The sequence below is a fragment of the Rhinolophus sinicus genome, chromosome 3, assembly GCF_057876585.1.
Source record: "Rhinolophus sinicus isolate RSI-liver-muscle chromosome 3, RSI-T2T, whole genome shotgun sequence".
Lineage (NCBI taxonomy): Eukaryota > Metazoa > Chordata > Mammalia > Chiroptera > Rhinolophidae > Rhinolophus > Rhinolophus sinicus.
Genome location: NC_142503.1, coordinates 92,150,275 through 92,164,351, shown reverse-complemented (window position 1 = coordinate 92,164,351; position 14,077 = coordinate 92,150,275). Strand labels below are relative to the sequence as shown.

Below are 14,077 nucleotides of genomic sequence, written 5' to 3'. Positions count from 1 at the left end.
GGGAGTTCTCCCTCTGGGCTGCAGTGGCCGTCTGGCCCCCTGTATCGGCAGCACTTTTGTACACCTAATTCCTAAAAGACAAATTCCTTGAAAGGGCTGTACCTCAGTAGGTGACTTATAAAACAGAAAGTCTGGGAGCTTCCTCACAAGGGCCACTTTGCCGAGAGATCTGCATTCCTGCTGCCCATTCGGACACCTGGCCTCAGCCCAGAGCCAGAGGTTCCTGGGGTTGGAGAACGCCCAGCGGGACTAAGCTTCAGTGGCTCCTCCTGGAGGACGTGCAGGCCTTCAAGCCAACCCTGTCCAGATGGCTCTGCTGCCACTCAGCTACACGCAGGGCTGCCCCTGGCTGGTTCTGGAAAGGGAGGGCCCTGCTTGGAAAAGGAAACAGCAGGCAGACGTGCTCGGTTCTCAGGGGCCCCACTTGGCAGGAGCCCCGGTGTGTCGGTCCTGTTAGGACACTGGCTGGCGGTCAGCAATTGGGAGGAGGCAGGAGGGGCTTCAGGATCCAGGAGGCAGCAGACACCAGGCAAGGACCGGCTCCCCGTGGATCCCACCAAGAGCAGGCAGTGATTCATAGCTTATTTATTCAGTTCAATTCAGAGCAACTGTTTTAAAACTGTGGAGGACGGGGGTTCTGCCCACCACACACGATGCACAGTGTCATGCACAACGAATGAATCAGCGGGGGCAGGTGAGGACTGCAGAGGAGCCTCCATCCACTCCGGCTTCTGTGGTCTTATCCTCCACAGACCTTCCTAGAAGACACTAAAATACATTCTGCCCTCACAGTTTCTAAAATAGAAACACTTGAGTTTTGAAATTTCTGGTCAGGTACTAAAGGGAGATGGTGTTCCACTTCGGAAGGGCCGCGTGTCTGCGGGCATGTTTCATGAGCACCGGAAGGCTGTGCTCGGAGGGAGATACGGTAAGCCTGCGCTGGCCCTGGGGCGGCCGTGGCGCCTCAGCACGGAGAGGCCACCGCCTGGAACACTCCCGTCACGTTCAACCTCTAGAAGACAAACCTCTGGCCTGTAATTTGCCAGCCCCTCCCCCCAGCTGCCCTGCTGAGTTGTGCTACAACTGCAGCTTATCTTCCATTGTCCTCCCCAAACCCACATCTCTTTGCCACATTCCTCTAGAAAGGCCAGAGCTGGGAAAGCACTCTGGGAGAGAGAACGAGACGTTACAGGACATGATTCTCCCAGTGTCTAAATGTGGTATGTGGCGTGTTTCCTACCTGTGTGGCTCTGGCATTGGGCACCTAGTGTCAGACCTGATGCGGCCAGGCCAACAGCTCTGCTCATAGATCAGGCGTAACAACTGGCCCCCACTGATACCGGGGGGTGTGCCTTCCAGTCTGGGGAGCATGGCACTCCATGGGTCTGGCACATGGGGCAGGGGCACCAGGTGGCCTGAGAAAGTGGGCAGCAGCAGTGAGACCAGCAGGGCCCCTCTCAACAGGCTCAGGCCAGAGTAAGGGCTGGGTGGCTGCTCCCAGTGGAGGAGAAGAGCCAGCCTGTCTTGTTACCGCCAGGACACAAATGACTGTCTTACAGTAACACTGACATTCTTTTGCAAAGCAGATGAACCTTTTCAACTAGGCTCTGGGAAAGGAGCCATGCGCTATAGAGCAAGCAAGTCACAACAAATGTCTGCATAAGATGCAAGGGACACGCCCTTGGAAAACACCAGGGCACTTCTCTGGCGGGACAATGTCCAGGCTTTCCATAAGTATCACCCTGACACGGGATTCTCAGCACAGCTCCCCAAGGGCCCCTCAGCATTTCAGAGTTACATGTTGAGATTTACAGTCTCACCAGGAAGCTACATTCCCAGACACCAAACTGGGCCAGCGAGGGTTTCATGATACAGGCAACCCAGGCCCCACAGATACCAGACTGTCGACAGAAGTGCCATCAGAGCACGAAGTTCAATGATGCTTTGTGAAAACAAACGAAAAGGCCTTCTCCAGGTGGCTACATGGTTTTTCAAAGCAGCTCGAAGTACATGCAAGTTGAGCTGTAGCCTGTATGTGAACAGCTCAAGAACACGGGCTAGGGCTACCAAATGCCCTTATCGAAAACACACTGCGCACGGCAGAAAATGTGTGAGCTGAGCCTTGGCGTGCGGCTGAGAGTTCTGGGGGGGCCCAGGAGGGAGGAGTATATGGGGTCATAGCTTCCCTACAGTTGTCTCACGACAAGCAGGACCTGCATTTGGCCAGGGCTGGCCCTGGGGCCACCACCACAGACCAGACCCAGGCTAGGCCTGCTTGTCAAGACAGGAAGTCCCCCAGGCCGCCTTTCCTGCTGCCTGGAACGATGGGCAGCAGGGAGATGGGCAGACTTTGCTGCCTGAGTGCCCCTGACCTGTAGCCACAGCCCAGAAGGGTAGCTGACTCAAGCTCCGAGGGCATTCTGTGGCCAAGAGATGGAGATCTCTAGATTGTGGGCCTTGCTCGGTCAGTGTGGCTAGGGCTCCAGGTTGGCTGGGAAGAACGAACATGAGCTCAGTGTGCTTTGGAGCACCCTCAGTTAATAGCCTCCTCACACAGGGAACCCACAGACATGCCTTCCTGACTCTGCCAGGCCTCCACCCTTGAAAGTCTCCCCCAGACCCTGACAAGTCTGCCACTTCCGGGAGCACCCACCACACCTGCTGGGCTGACATGTGCCCCAGGCTCCTGCTTTCCCCATAAGCCAGGCCACCCAACTCCCTCCAGAGCAGGGGAGGGAAGCACCAGGCCCAGCTGTAATCCTGTGTCCCATGTAATCACCACAGTCCCCGCATCACAGCAGGCCGGTACCATCAGGCTGCTATGCAGCCCACTGCAGGTGTCACGAGGCAATCCTCTGAACTCACAGCTCTACCGACTGGGCCTCCAGCAGGCACGCTGCACCCCTGGCCACTTGTTCCACATCTCGGAGACGACCACAGGGCGGCAGCCCTGTCTCCTGTCTCAGGAAGTCCCCAGGGCCCAGGACTCAGCCTTTCTTTGCCCTAAGCTCTTATCAACAGTCTGTCATTTAAGGATTTCCATTTTCTGAGGGAAAATGATCCAGGTTTTACAGCATTAAGACAGGAGTAAAACTTTGGTCTTGAACTACCTGGCAGTGAGTAGGCAGCCTCGTGAGCAATTGACATTCTTGGAACTTGGCGGAGAAGCAGGCTCCCGGGAGCCCCTGGGGGGCGGAGCCTCACACGACCTGCAGGCTGCGCTCGTGCCCGTCCAGCTGCACCTTGAGCTTGTGCAGCTCCTCGATCTCGCGGTTGTGCCGCTCCGTTTTGTGGCGCACCAGCGAGCGGTAGAAGTGGATGGTGAAGACCACGAAGATGAGGCCGACGGGCACCATGATGATGGTGGACACGAGGGCGGCCTGCCAGCCCGTGTGACCCCCGGGGCCGGGGTCGGAGCCGGGCTGGTGGCGCGCGTCCACGGGCAGGAACTTGATCCAGCAGAGCAGCACCACCTCGGCCAGGAAGAGCAGGATGCCGAGCACGGTGGAGAAGCCCCAGGCCAGCTCGATGTAGGGGTGCATGCGCTCGTGCGGCGACTCACTGATGGAGTTGAGGTTGTGGATGTTGCTCACGGCCTCCACGTTGGGCAGGATGCACGTGCTGATGAGCAGGGCGAAGAGGTGCACCGCCACCAGCACGGTGGTGCAGGCGCTGAAGGCGATGAGCAGCGGCCGCGGGTACTGGTACTGAGTCTCCAGCTGCACCTCCACCATGGCCACCTGCAGGGCGAGAGGGCGTGGCTGGGCTGGCATACACGTTCTGGGCTCTCGCAGAGCACAGGGCACCCTCCCTCCTTGCTGTTCGCCTTTTCTGATTAGCTAACGAATCTCTCACTGAGGAAAAAGCTGACAGTACAGAAGAGACTAAGGAAGCACGGGGTGGGGTGGGGTCGCCCTCCAGGTGCCTTCCCAGACACTGAACCTAGGGTGTATCGGGGTGCCGAGCTACCAGCCAGGGCAGGAGCCCCCCCTTTCCTAGGAACATGTGGCTTTCTTGTTGATATAAGAGCCAGGCTGCAGTGTGGTTTAGCTGCAAAACAACTGTGGTTTTCAAAAACTAAAAACTGACCTTTCAAAAGGTAAAAAAAAAAGTAATACCGGAGGCTCCTGATGGTGCCCAGAGTGACTGGCACACCCGGACTGCATCACACAGACTGCGCGGTGCAGCTCTCTGTGGAGACCAAGAGGCAGAGGGACAGCCTGCATCTCTGAAGACCAGAGACGGCGACGGACATCGCGGTGAGGAGAGGCAGCTGTGGGCAGGGGGCTGGGCTGGCACAGTGAGCGGAATCAGCAGCCCATGCCAAGGGATGCCAAAAAGTCATGTCTAAAGTGGATAAACGAAGAAACAGCATCTCCGAATGTTACTCAGAAATGTGGAGACTGAAAGAGCTGCCAGTGGCTGCCTCCGGGGGCTGCTGGGGTCATTAGAAGCCTTAGCAGTACAACTGACCCTTGAACAGCACAGGGGTCGCAGGGGGGTCGACCCCCCAAGCAGTCAAAAATCCACATGTAAGTGGACCCGTATAGTTCAAACCCATGTTGGTCAAGGGTCAACTGTACTTAATTTTTAAACTACGTGCATGTAATAACTGATAAAATAAAAATTATTTGTAAATAAAAGGAACAAAAAGACCCACAGAGGGAACCAGAAGCCCCAGCTTATTTCAGTAGCAGTGAAGGCTGATAGCTTCGTGGGCGGGACCTGCTCACCACAGGCCCCAAGGGGCTTTCCAACTATGGACTGGGCAACACGCCCGTGCCCCTGCCAGGCTTCCCCAAGGTCAGACCCAGTCCATACAGAATAGCTCCCTCCATCCCAGCACCCTACACCTCACCATCCCAGCACTGTGAACCTGCCCACTGGAGGGTGTAGTCCAGGCCCAGCAAGGACTCTGGGGCTCACCAAGGGCCTTCTTTCAGGCACCCAAAGGTAGGAAACCAGACTGGTCAAGAAAGGGGTCAGTAAGGCAGAAAGAAGCCAGAGGAAGTCTTTTCCGACCACTGTTTTTGCCTCCTAGATCTGAGCCATCCCTGTTTTTAAAAATTAACAAGATTTCATGTCTAACAACTATGACCTCTTAGAGTGAGAAGTTCATCCCCTCAGTGGAGACGGAACATTTGGTAGGTAAAAAGAAGATCAGGCAGTCCTAGTGGACCACAGCTGAGCAGCTCAGCAGTGATTATTGCTCCAAAATGACAGTAGCCATACGACAGGAGTTGAGGGGTGGTCTTTTCTCAGTGCCCCTTGTGGCCTGGGTAGCTAGGCTCTTGTTACCACAAAGCGTAAGGCCCAAAAAGGGATGTTGCAAACCACAGAGAGCACCAAGATAAGAAACAAAGATGATCAAAAGGCCTACAAGGAAGCAGTTTTGTTCCGCCTCAAGAGGAGAAAAGGCCAAAAGGCCATTTTTTATTGTGTTTATGCAAAGATCTTAAGGGGTTGTCTCGGGTCACTGGTTCTCCATGTTAGGAGCAGGATAAACATGGAGAAATAAGCTTAAGGTTAGGCATAAGTGCTTGTTGCTGGACAACGGAACCGTTTTGCAAGTCTAATTAGGGAATATATAATAGAAAGCGGGGACTCCACCTAGCCAACTGCCTGTTTTCATTTTCCCATGTCCCTGCCCTTATTCAGCTATGGTTTCCATGGCAAAAATGCTATCTGACATCTGTATCGGTCACTTCTTTTTCCCAAGCTGCACCGCAGTCTGACTAGTTATCTGATTTACTGGTGGTATATTAATGTCATCAAGTGGACACACTACTGTTTCCCTTGCTTCCCAGTTTTCACTGTTATGGTGGAATCTCCTGTGCATGTTAGGCTGGGGCAGCCTCCTTGAAAGGAACCTTCTAGAAGAGAAGTCAAGGGCACTGAGTGGCTTCTGAAATGTTTCCCCAGGCTATTTAAACAAGCACTTGTTGGTACACAGGAGACACTCCATAAATGAAGAAATGAATTACTACTGGGAAGTGTGACTGCCATTGCCATGCTACAGACAGATAGCACTCCAGGGCCCATACCCAGGGATCCCGTCTCTCAGTGGTCAGTATTCTCATTCTAAGACCACTTCAGCCCCTGAAGCCTACTAGTGAGTCTCAAACTACTCCTCAAGAATTCACTCTTTGTTTTATAACTTTATTCACAGGGCTTGTTTTCAATTTTGAATGGTTTCGAAGCCTTGAACTTGGGTGAGCATTTTGTTGGCTGGTAAAACAGGGAAGCTGCCCTAAGTTTGGAAATCCAAATGTTAGGAGGACCAGGGTCTAAAAAGACAGCTGCAGATAGAACTGATTTCCAGGACCGGACCCCACACAGAACGGGAAACCGTTTCACTGCATTACATCATGCAAGACTTCTCCGAGTTTTCCAAAGTCAAAAAAATAATAAGTACAGGTCAGCAAAATGTAATGCAAAACTAAAATTCTTCTGTGGTGTAAAAAAGCTCTAATTTTAATAGTGACATTTAAACTTCTCACACACATTCCTTAAAATTAAGCTTGAAGAAATATTCTGTCCTTTTGAATGTGATGGAAACTACAGGAAGAAAACACTGTGAACCAAAGTTGTGTACCAGATAATTGTACACGTTTATAACTATGCTTAAAAAAAGGAAATGCAAGACCTAAATAAGCCTTTGCTTTAAACTACAGATCTAAACCCAAATTTATTGCCTCTCAGTTTGGTGCCCTCCCCCACCCCACCCCTGTATGAAGTCATGCCCTGTGTGGGTGGTCATTTTTACCAGGGTGGCCTGACCGATGACCGGGCAGGCTCTCGTCACAGGAGTGGCCACAGTGGCTCACTCTGACAGCTTTTTATTGTCTGCACTTCCAATTTGAAAACTGAGGCTCTGGACTCTGGAAAAACAACAATTATTTTTACATTAAAAAAAAACTTGCTTCCAGCCCAACAGGACCTCTGAGCATACAACAGAGAGAGTGCGGGAAGGCCGCAGGGCCAGGCGTTCTCACTGACTCCCTGACATCCATGACCTCTGGGACAATTCCCTGAAGGGATGCGGGTTGGGGGCTTGTGCCTCTTCTCAGAGTGCTCGGTTTTGCCTGAGATGGACTCTTGTCCTGGGGGATGACTCAGAAGAAAAGCCACAGCTGGGCAGCCGGTAGTGAGGCCAGAGGCTCTGCTTCGTCATCCTGGAGGCCACCCTTGGGGGCATCTGCACCCCGGATGGGCTACACTGAGCAAACCCCAATCAATCCCACAGTTCCTACTCAAGTTCCTGAGATTTCCAAACTCTTGGGTGGTCTCCAAGATGACAGATGTGGGTACAGGAAACCGTGTACCCTGAAGCTATTTTAATTACCACCCTAACTTCCTTGTCAGATAAATGCTTTATGTGAACGTTAAAGTGGGGCTTTCTGTGGGATCTGAGGCTTGGGGACTCCCCTGGATCCCCCAGCAACCTCCCCTGGATTCCAGGAGAGCAGTCCGCCTGGAAGAGATGGGGAGACTTCCTAATGGTCCATCCTGGCTGCCGGTGGGGCCCAGAGGGAGTGCTTCGCTCCCTGAAGCACTCAGAGCCCATTTGCAGGCCGTATTCCCACCAAGTGTTTGCACTCACCATGGCGAAGCCTGAAAGGAGGGCGGAGGTGCGGCTGGAGGCCTTCAGCTTGGCCCTGCTCAGGTACAGCTTCCTCCAGGAGAGGGCCTGCACAGAGTGGTGGTTGGAGGTGACCAGTTCCAGGTAGCTACGGCGGACCCAGTCCCGGTAATCCATGCCCTTGTGGCCAGGCTCTGAGCCAGCAGGAGTGGACGGGTCCATAGGCACGTTGAGCTCAGCACTCATGATGGGAGCCAGGCTGGGGGCGGGAGAGAGGCACACTCAGGCATCCTAGAGGGTTCCTGGGGCCTGGAAAAGTCAGAATCCAAGCTAGGGTAACCTTTTCCAGGGCCCACTGCATACACCCTACACTAGAACCATGGGGGCCTGGGGCGCGTGAGTGGCGGGCTCTGGTCTCTGATGCCGTCCCCACACCAGAATGTGGGGACCATTTGCAGGAGAGGAGGGTCACGAGTGCATTTCCAGGACCACCAGTGTCCAGCGTTGTTCCTCTGCACAGCTGGAATCCGGCCTCCCATCCCGAGCTCAGAAGGGTTCTAGTTGAGTGTGGCTCTTGGGTGAATGGAATTCCCAGGTTGGCTAAGAGCACCTAAGCGATCCTCCGATTTTTACCTACCGTGTTTCCCAGAAAATAAGACCTAACTGGAAAATAAGCCGTAGCATGATTTTTCAGGATGCTCCTAATATAAAATAAGCCCTAATGTGTCTCTTGGAGCAAAAATTAATATAAGACCCGATCTTATTTTCAGGGAAATACGGTAGGGTTTATTTTACATTACGAGGATCCTGAAAAATCATGCTATGGCTTATTTTCCGGTTAGGTCTTATTTTCGGGGAAACACGGTATCTTCAGGGAGTAGGGAGCTATAACATTTAGAAAGATCCTAGGACCTCAAGTTACCACGCCTGGATTCGACTCAACTGGGATTCTGAGCATGACACCTGACCTTGCTGACCTCGCTCCTCTTCAAACCGGGACATCCCTCCCCTCCAGGGCGCTTCAACAAGATAATGGACCTACAGACGCTGAACTGCCTTTCAATGTCCGGATGTCAGCCATGAAACACAAACTTCCAGGCAGCTTCTTGTTTCTCAAATCCAACTTAAATTTTCATCAGCATGGTTGACCCTAAAAAATATTTGGTTTATATACATGACGTAAAGCCACACCCAGGCTGCAATGGAAACCTTTGGCAAAATGAAAAACTGAATCCACCAACTGACATGACCATGTTTTACAGAGAAATGGAGACTGGAGACCCTTGGAGTCATCCCAGGTAGACATCTGGTGTGACAATAACACGGAACGAAGATCAGAAAGACTGATATGTTGAGATTTGTGAATTTAAACACAAATGTCCACTAATCCAAATAGGGATTGGCAGTTTCATGTGGCCCAAGGGGCGGGCCCCTGTGGCAGCACGCTGGGATCAGCACTAATTAATCTGCAAGACGGGCTTCAAGGGCATAGGGACAACTGAGCTCAGTTGACATCAGATATTAACTTGCTCCTTCAGGCTGGAATAGGCCCCATGAAAAGCCTACTTATGACTATTAGAAACAGATCAGGGTTTCTGGGAGCATGGCTGGGGTCAGGGGTGTTTACCAGGGTCAGCGGCTGAGGAAACGCCCCAAACCTGATCCATCTATGCCAACATCTAAAATGGTTCTATGGGAAGGTCTGGGAAGTGATAAGAGCTCTGTTTTGGGGCTCCTTCCTCTTTGTTCACAGCTTTTATTGGCCAGTAGGACCCCGGGAACAGTTCTGTGCTCTTCTATTACTGCCAGGGATGCCAATTACTAGATTACTTATAGGAATGCTGACTTGGAAGCCTTGGTCACTGCCCCTTTGCCCATGTCTGCAGCCAGTCACTGGCAGGTCCCTTTCCTGGGGGAGAATTCAGAAGAATGTTGCTCAGTAACCCATCTGTTGATTAGCGCCAAATAATTTAGAATGACATCATTTGGAAATGCACTTTTTCTTTTTTCCACATGTAACAGAAGTGGGCCTGTAGGTCTGATGAAGGCAGTGAACTGCATATGGAGGGATGAAAGGCACAACCTTTGCCCCCCCTCTCCGCCCCAGATTGTCTGTCTGTCCATCCTCCATCCCTGCATCCCAGAGATTGCTTACTGGGCCCCAAGGGAAGACAACATTTGGTACTTAGGTATCAAAGATGAAAGAGATGAGGCTCCTGTGAGTTCCTGTGCCCAGTGGGAGCAAGATAAGGGGGTGATTCTCATCCAATAAGCTAAGTGCTACTTTAGTGGAGGAGGTGTGAGGGCCAGGGAGCAGAGGAGAGGGGCTGGGTGCCTCAGCTTTGGGGCAGGGAGAAGGACCCTGCTACGGAGCAAGGATAGGGGACAGGAGATAGGAGGTAAACGCAGTATTGGCAAAGAGGGATCCTTCTGCAAAAACAAGATACTGCTCACATGGGAGGGTTCTAAGAGACAAGGCAGGAAGGCTGGCTGCAGAGGGGATCAAGGAAATGGGGGATGGGGCAGCCAAGCCGTGGGGCATGGAAGGAGTTGGTGAGGGGAGCAATCTAGGGTCAGTCTGGTCTACGTGCCCAAAGCAACGGCTGGCTGATTCGCAAGGGCAGGATAGCCTAGTGGCCTCCAAAAAGACAAAGGCATGTATGGGGTGAAGAAGAGGGAAGTCCTGGGGCCATCAGTGAGCAGGGGATGGGCTCAAGTTGGAGAGTGGAGATGGAGACTTCCAGGGGCAGTGCGGTCTGACTGTGGACTCCCGGAGTGGCCATAGCAGTCCCAGCGGCGCTGCAAACATCCTCAGAGTGGGAGGGGTGGGAAGGAAGGGCTGTCTGTCTGCTTGGAGACTGAGTCCTGAAGATAGAGAAGACACTTCCTGCAGAGGGAGCAGCCCAGACCTAATTAAATCCATCCTAACCCTGCCAGCCCCAGCGTCCTACCTTGTTTCTTCCAGGCCTCCTCCCCTGCCCCCGGAGGGGCAGTCTGGTCCTCACACTCAATTCGGGGGTGGGATGGGGCAAGATGGAGCCCGACATTTCTGTCAGGTGGCAGAGGCTCCAAAGGATGCTCTCCCGGCAGAACCTTGTGGGTTTTTTTTTTTCTATTTAAGGAGCAGTCAGAGAAAGGAGGTCTGGTACACTAATGGGAACTCTCTCCAGATTAGCTACCCTCCTTGGCAGGCCTGTCTGGAACACATCCAGGGTGTTGGCTTGGGGTTTGCCTGTCATAACTTCCTTTAAGCATCTGGGGCGCGAACAATGGCGAGTACCACGCACAATCATCTGCTTCTGATTCTGTCTTTGTCACACCCGCGCAGGGCGCGGCCCCAGCAGCACCTACAGGGGTCTCGCAGAGGCGTCCACCTGCTTCTCTGTCCCTCCCCCAGGGAAGCCTCAGCGGCAGCAGCACCTGGAATCGGCCCGCGCCCGGGACCTCTCAGTCCTCTCCGCGACACACGCCGCCGGGAGATCACCTGGCCGCCCCCCAAGCCTGCAGCCGTCCCATCCCGAGCCTGCCCAGGAGAAAGCCTGTCCCTTTTCCTGTCGAGCCTCCCGGTGCAATTCCGGTCCAGCCGACCGGGCGGGGACCCGCCTGCCCCCGCCAGACCCCCAGCAACGCGCACTCACCGAGCTTCTCTGCCTGCCTGGCCCGGCTCGGCTCCGGCGTGGACTCGCAGCCGGCGGCGCTAGCGTGGCCGTGTGGCCCTATGGCCCGGCCCGGGCACCAAGCGCGGCCCCCTCCCTCCTTCCGCTAGTCCCGCGGGGTCCCCCCTCAGCCCCGCCTCCACCGGCTGCCCCACCCCCGCCGGCCGCCGCAGCCGCTGCCAAGGCAACGGAGCGCTGCTGTCACGTGACCTGCTCGCGGGGGCGCTGCAGGCCACGTGACCTGGCAGGCCCGGAGCGGCGGGGCTCGCGGCCCCTCCTGGGCGGCAGCGGTGGACTCTGCCGCATGGACCCCCGCTCCCGCCCCGGCGCGAGGGCCCTCGGAAGGTGCACATCTCTCCTGTCCCCGGGCGCGCCGCGGGTAGCAGTGGACAGGGATTGGCGCGACGGCGGCGAGGCGAGCCGGAAGCCCGGGCATCCCTCGCTCTCCCGCGCCCCAGCCGGCCGCTCGGCCGCCCTGGGTCTGGCCAGGAAGTCCGGGCAGGTTGGGCCCTGCCCGACCCCAGGTGTGTGGGTCTGAGCGCAGAATGGGAGCATGGGGATCCCAGGGTGAGCTCCGGGGTATGCCCAGGACCCGTCACTGGCCGTGTGGAGGGCTGCGAAGAGGCCAAAAGGGCGCACCCTGCAGGGAAAGGGAACAGAGATCCCGTTATCAGACCGCAGCGCGGCCGGGAGTTAGGGTGGGGAGTGTGGGGAAAGGGGTGAAAGGGCACTGTTTGGAAAGGGCCCAGGTGGCTACGCCCGAGTTCACCTGGTGGACCGTGGCAGTACGCCGAGCGCGAGCCGGAGCTGTCAGGTGGCTATCCAAAGCGCACCCCCGACTCCGAGGCCCCGCGGGGACCTAATGCGGGAGCCGCTCGCTCGGCATCCTAACCCTGAAGTGTTCTAGTGACGGCTAGGCGCCTGCGGTTAGTCTTGCGGCGGTGCCTCGGGCGCTTCTACGCGCTGCTGCTGGGAACCTCAGCAGTGGTGAACTCTCCGGTTTTATTACAACCGAGATATTCAAACAGAAACATTCTTTTCAGGAAGTGCACATGAATGATTCACTGCGAGGCGAGATGGGTTCATATCAGCCCGCTGTCCCGGAAGGCCCCTCAATCCTTCCTGCCTGCCCTACATAGGCTTTTTCCATCTGTCAGAGCAGCATGAACCGGGATATATTTATCCAAACAGGATACCTGTTACAGAGCGTTTGAAATTTTGCTCCTTGATACATGTCATCAGTTTGGCTCAAATAAACTCATAAAAAATGAAAAAAATAAATGATACCTTGATCTAGGAGGACACTTACAAAACAGACTAAGCCAGTTCCCCTTCTGGTTACTGCCCTAACAAAGGTTACAGGAAAATCCCTGGGTCTGATGACTGCCTGGCCCCCATGGCTACAGGACAGGGATCATTTGAATTGCAGGGGGCAAAATCCTCAAAAAGCAATCGTACAGTGGCTTTCAAACCTCAAGCTCTTTGTAAAATGACCTGGAAAACAGGAAGAAAAACACTGGAAAATACAGTAGTTGCATCATAGATGAAAATTCTTTCAGCAACCGAGTCATTTACTTGTTGAGCTCTCAGCCTGGATGCCTGAGTGCACGTCCTTTACGAAGCTTCCTATGCCAGTTGGCCATGCCTCCACCCCAAGCGTATTTATCCAGCGAGTCTGGACAGAAGCAAAATGTGTCATAATTGCCAGTGCTTTTCAGAGCTAGTTTCCTTCCTACCACAGAAAATGGCTCCACCCCTTCGTCCCCTCACAGAAGACTGAGGAAGGGGACAACACCATGTTGAAAGGAGAGAGGGAATGATCACAGCCCCGAGGGTGGGAGGGTCCCCTCGAGTGCCCAGGTAGTTGAGTGGGAGTTACATGGAGAGGAAGGAGGTTCAGGTAAAGGTCCACAAGTATTGTACCAGCCACCCAGCGGATGTCCGGGCTGCAGTTTGGGCTGTTATTGCCCTAGTTGGTTGACCTTAGCAAGCTGCTTCCTCCCCCAAGGCCTCAGCTACCCCACACTTGAAAAAGACCAATTCTTTGAGGCACATCCCAGGGGGCCACCACCTGCTGGTCTTCCTCATCAGCACAGGCCCCTTCATTCAGTGAAGACTGCGGTCCCTGCTTCCCTCTCCACCCCAGGTCTTACCCAGGATGGCCACACAGCTGGCATGGACAGTGTATAGTCCCCAACACGCTACTTGTCCCCTTGGCCATCCATTCCTGTGGCCTAGCCCTTAACCGCCCTCCGTGGAATCTTAAATTCGGATGTCTTTCTGGCCTTTTCTCACTCACTTCTCAATCCACCACCTCTCTTCCTTGACCCTGCTGAGACCCACCTTTCCCCTCTCAGCCCATCTCCTGTCACCGTCTTCCCCCACGTCACATCAAATTTCATAAGAGAGTTGTCATCACTTCATTTCCTCCTCGGCCCTCTGCAGTCCACTGACATTCCGGATGTATTGCTACATCCGGAAGATATTTCAGGCATTACCTTGTCTCATAGGGTACCCCTCCTTCCATCTAGAAACACTTCTGGTGACCCCACCTGACTCCCCACCCCTGGGTGGCAGGTTCCTCTGCTGTCCCCTAGATGCGGTGTTTCTCAGGGTTCTATCTGGGTCCCCCTATCCACTTCTTCCTGACTGGTCTCACCCGCTGCCCTTGTTTCAGGAGCTTGATGAATCCCAGATCACTGCCGCCAGCCCTGATCTAGTCCCAGCCTGGCAGGGCATGCTCCAAACTTCATGCCCACAGCAGAATTCATCATCTTTCCCTCACATACCTGCTCCACCTCCTGACCACCCGTCTCAGGCTGTTCCACCATCCACCCAC

The 14,077-nt window shown here is 54.3% G+C and overlaps 1 protein-coding gene across 3 annotated transcripts; it reads right to left on the bottom strand.

Annotated features, from left to right (window-relative positions):
* Positions 1-569: 569 nt before the first annotated feature.
* On the bottom strand, positions 570-11,364 carry ORAI2 (ORAI calcium release-activated calcium modulator 2). 3 transcript variants are annotated; one of them, XM_019752808.3, is made up of 3 exons: positions 11,221-11,364; positions 7,604-7,891; positions 570-3,740 (listed from the first exon to the last, which is right to left on the bottom strand). In XM_019752808.3, exons 2-3 carry the CDS (start codon positions 7,826-7,828, stop codon positions 3,201-3,203), a joined length of 765 nt encoding a protein of 254 aa, XP_019608367.1. In that variant the 5' UTR covers positions 7,829-7,891; positions 11,221-11,364; the 3' UTR covers positions 570-3,200. The 3 variants fall into 3 exon arrangements, with proteins under 3 accessions (XP_019608367.1, XP_019608369.1, XP_074184501.1); XM_019752810.3 differs by having other exon boundaries at positions 7,604-7,841; positions 11,221-11,361; XM_074328400.2 differs by lacking the exon at positions 11,221-11,364 and adding an exon at positions 8,625-8,732 and having other exon boundaries at positions 7,604-7,841.
* Between the last annotated feature and the right edge of the window lie 2,713 nt (positions 11,365-14,077).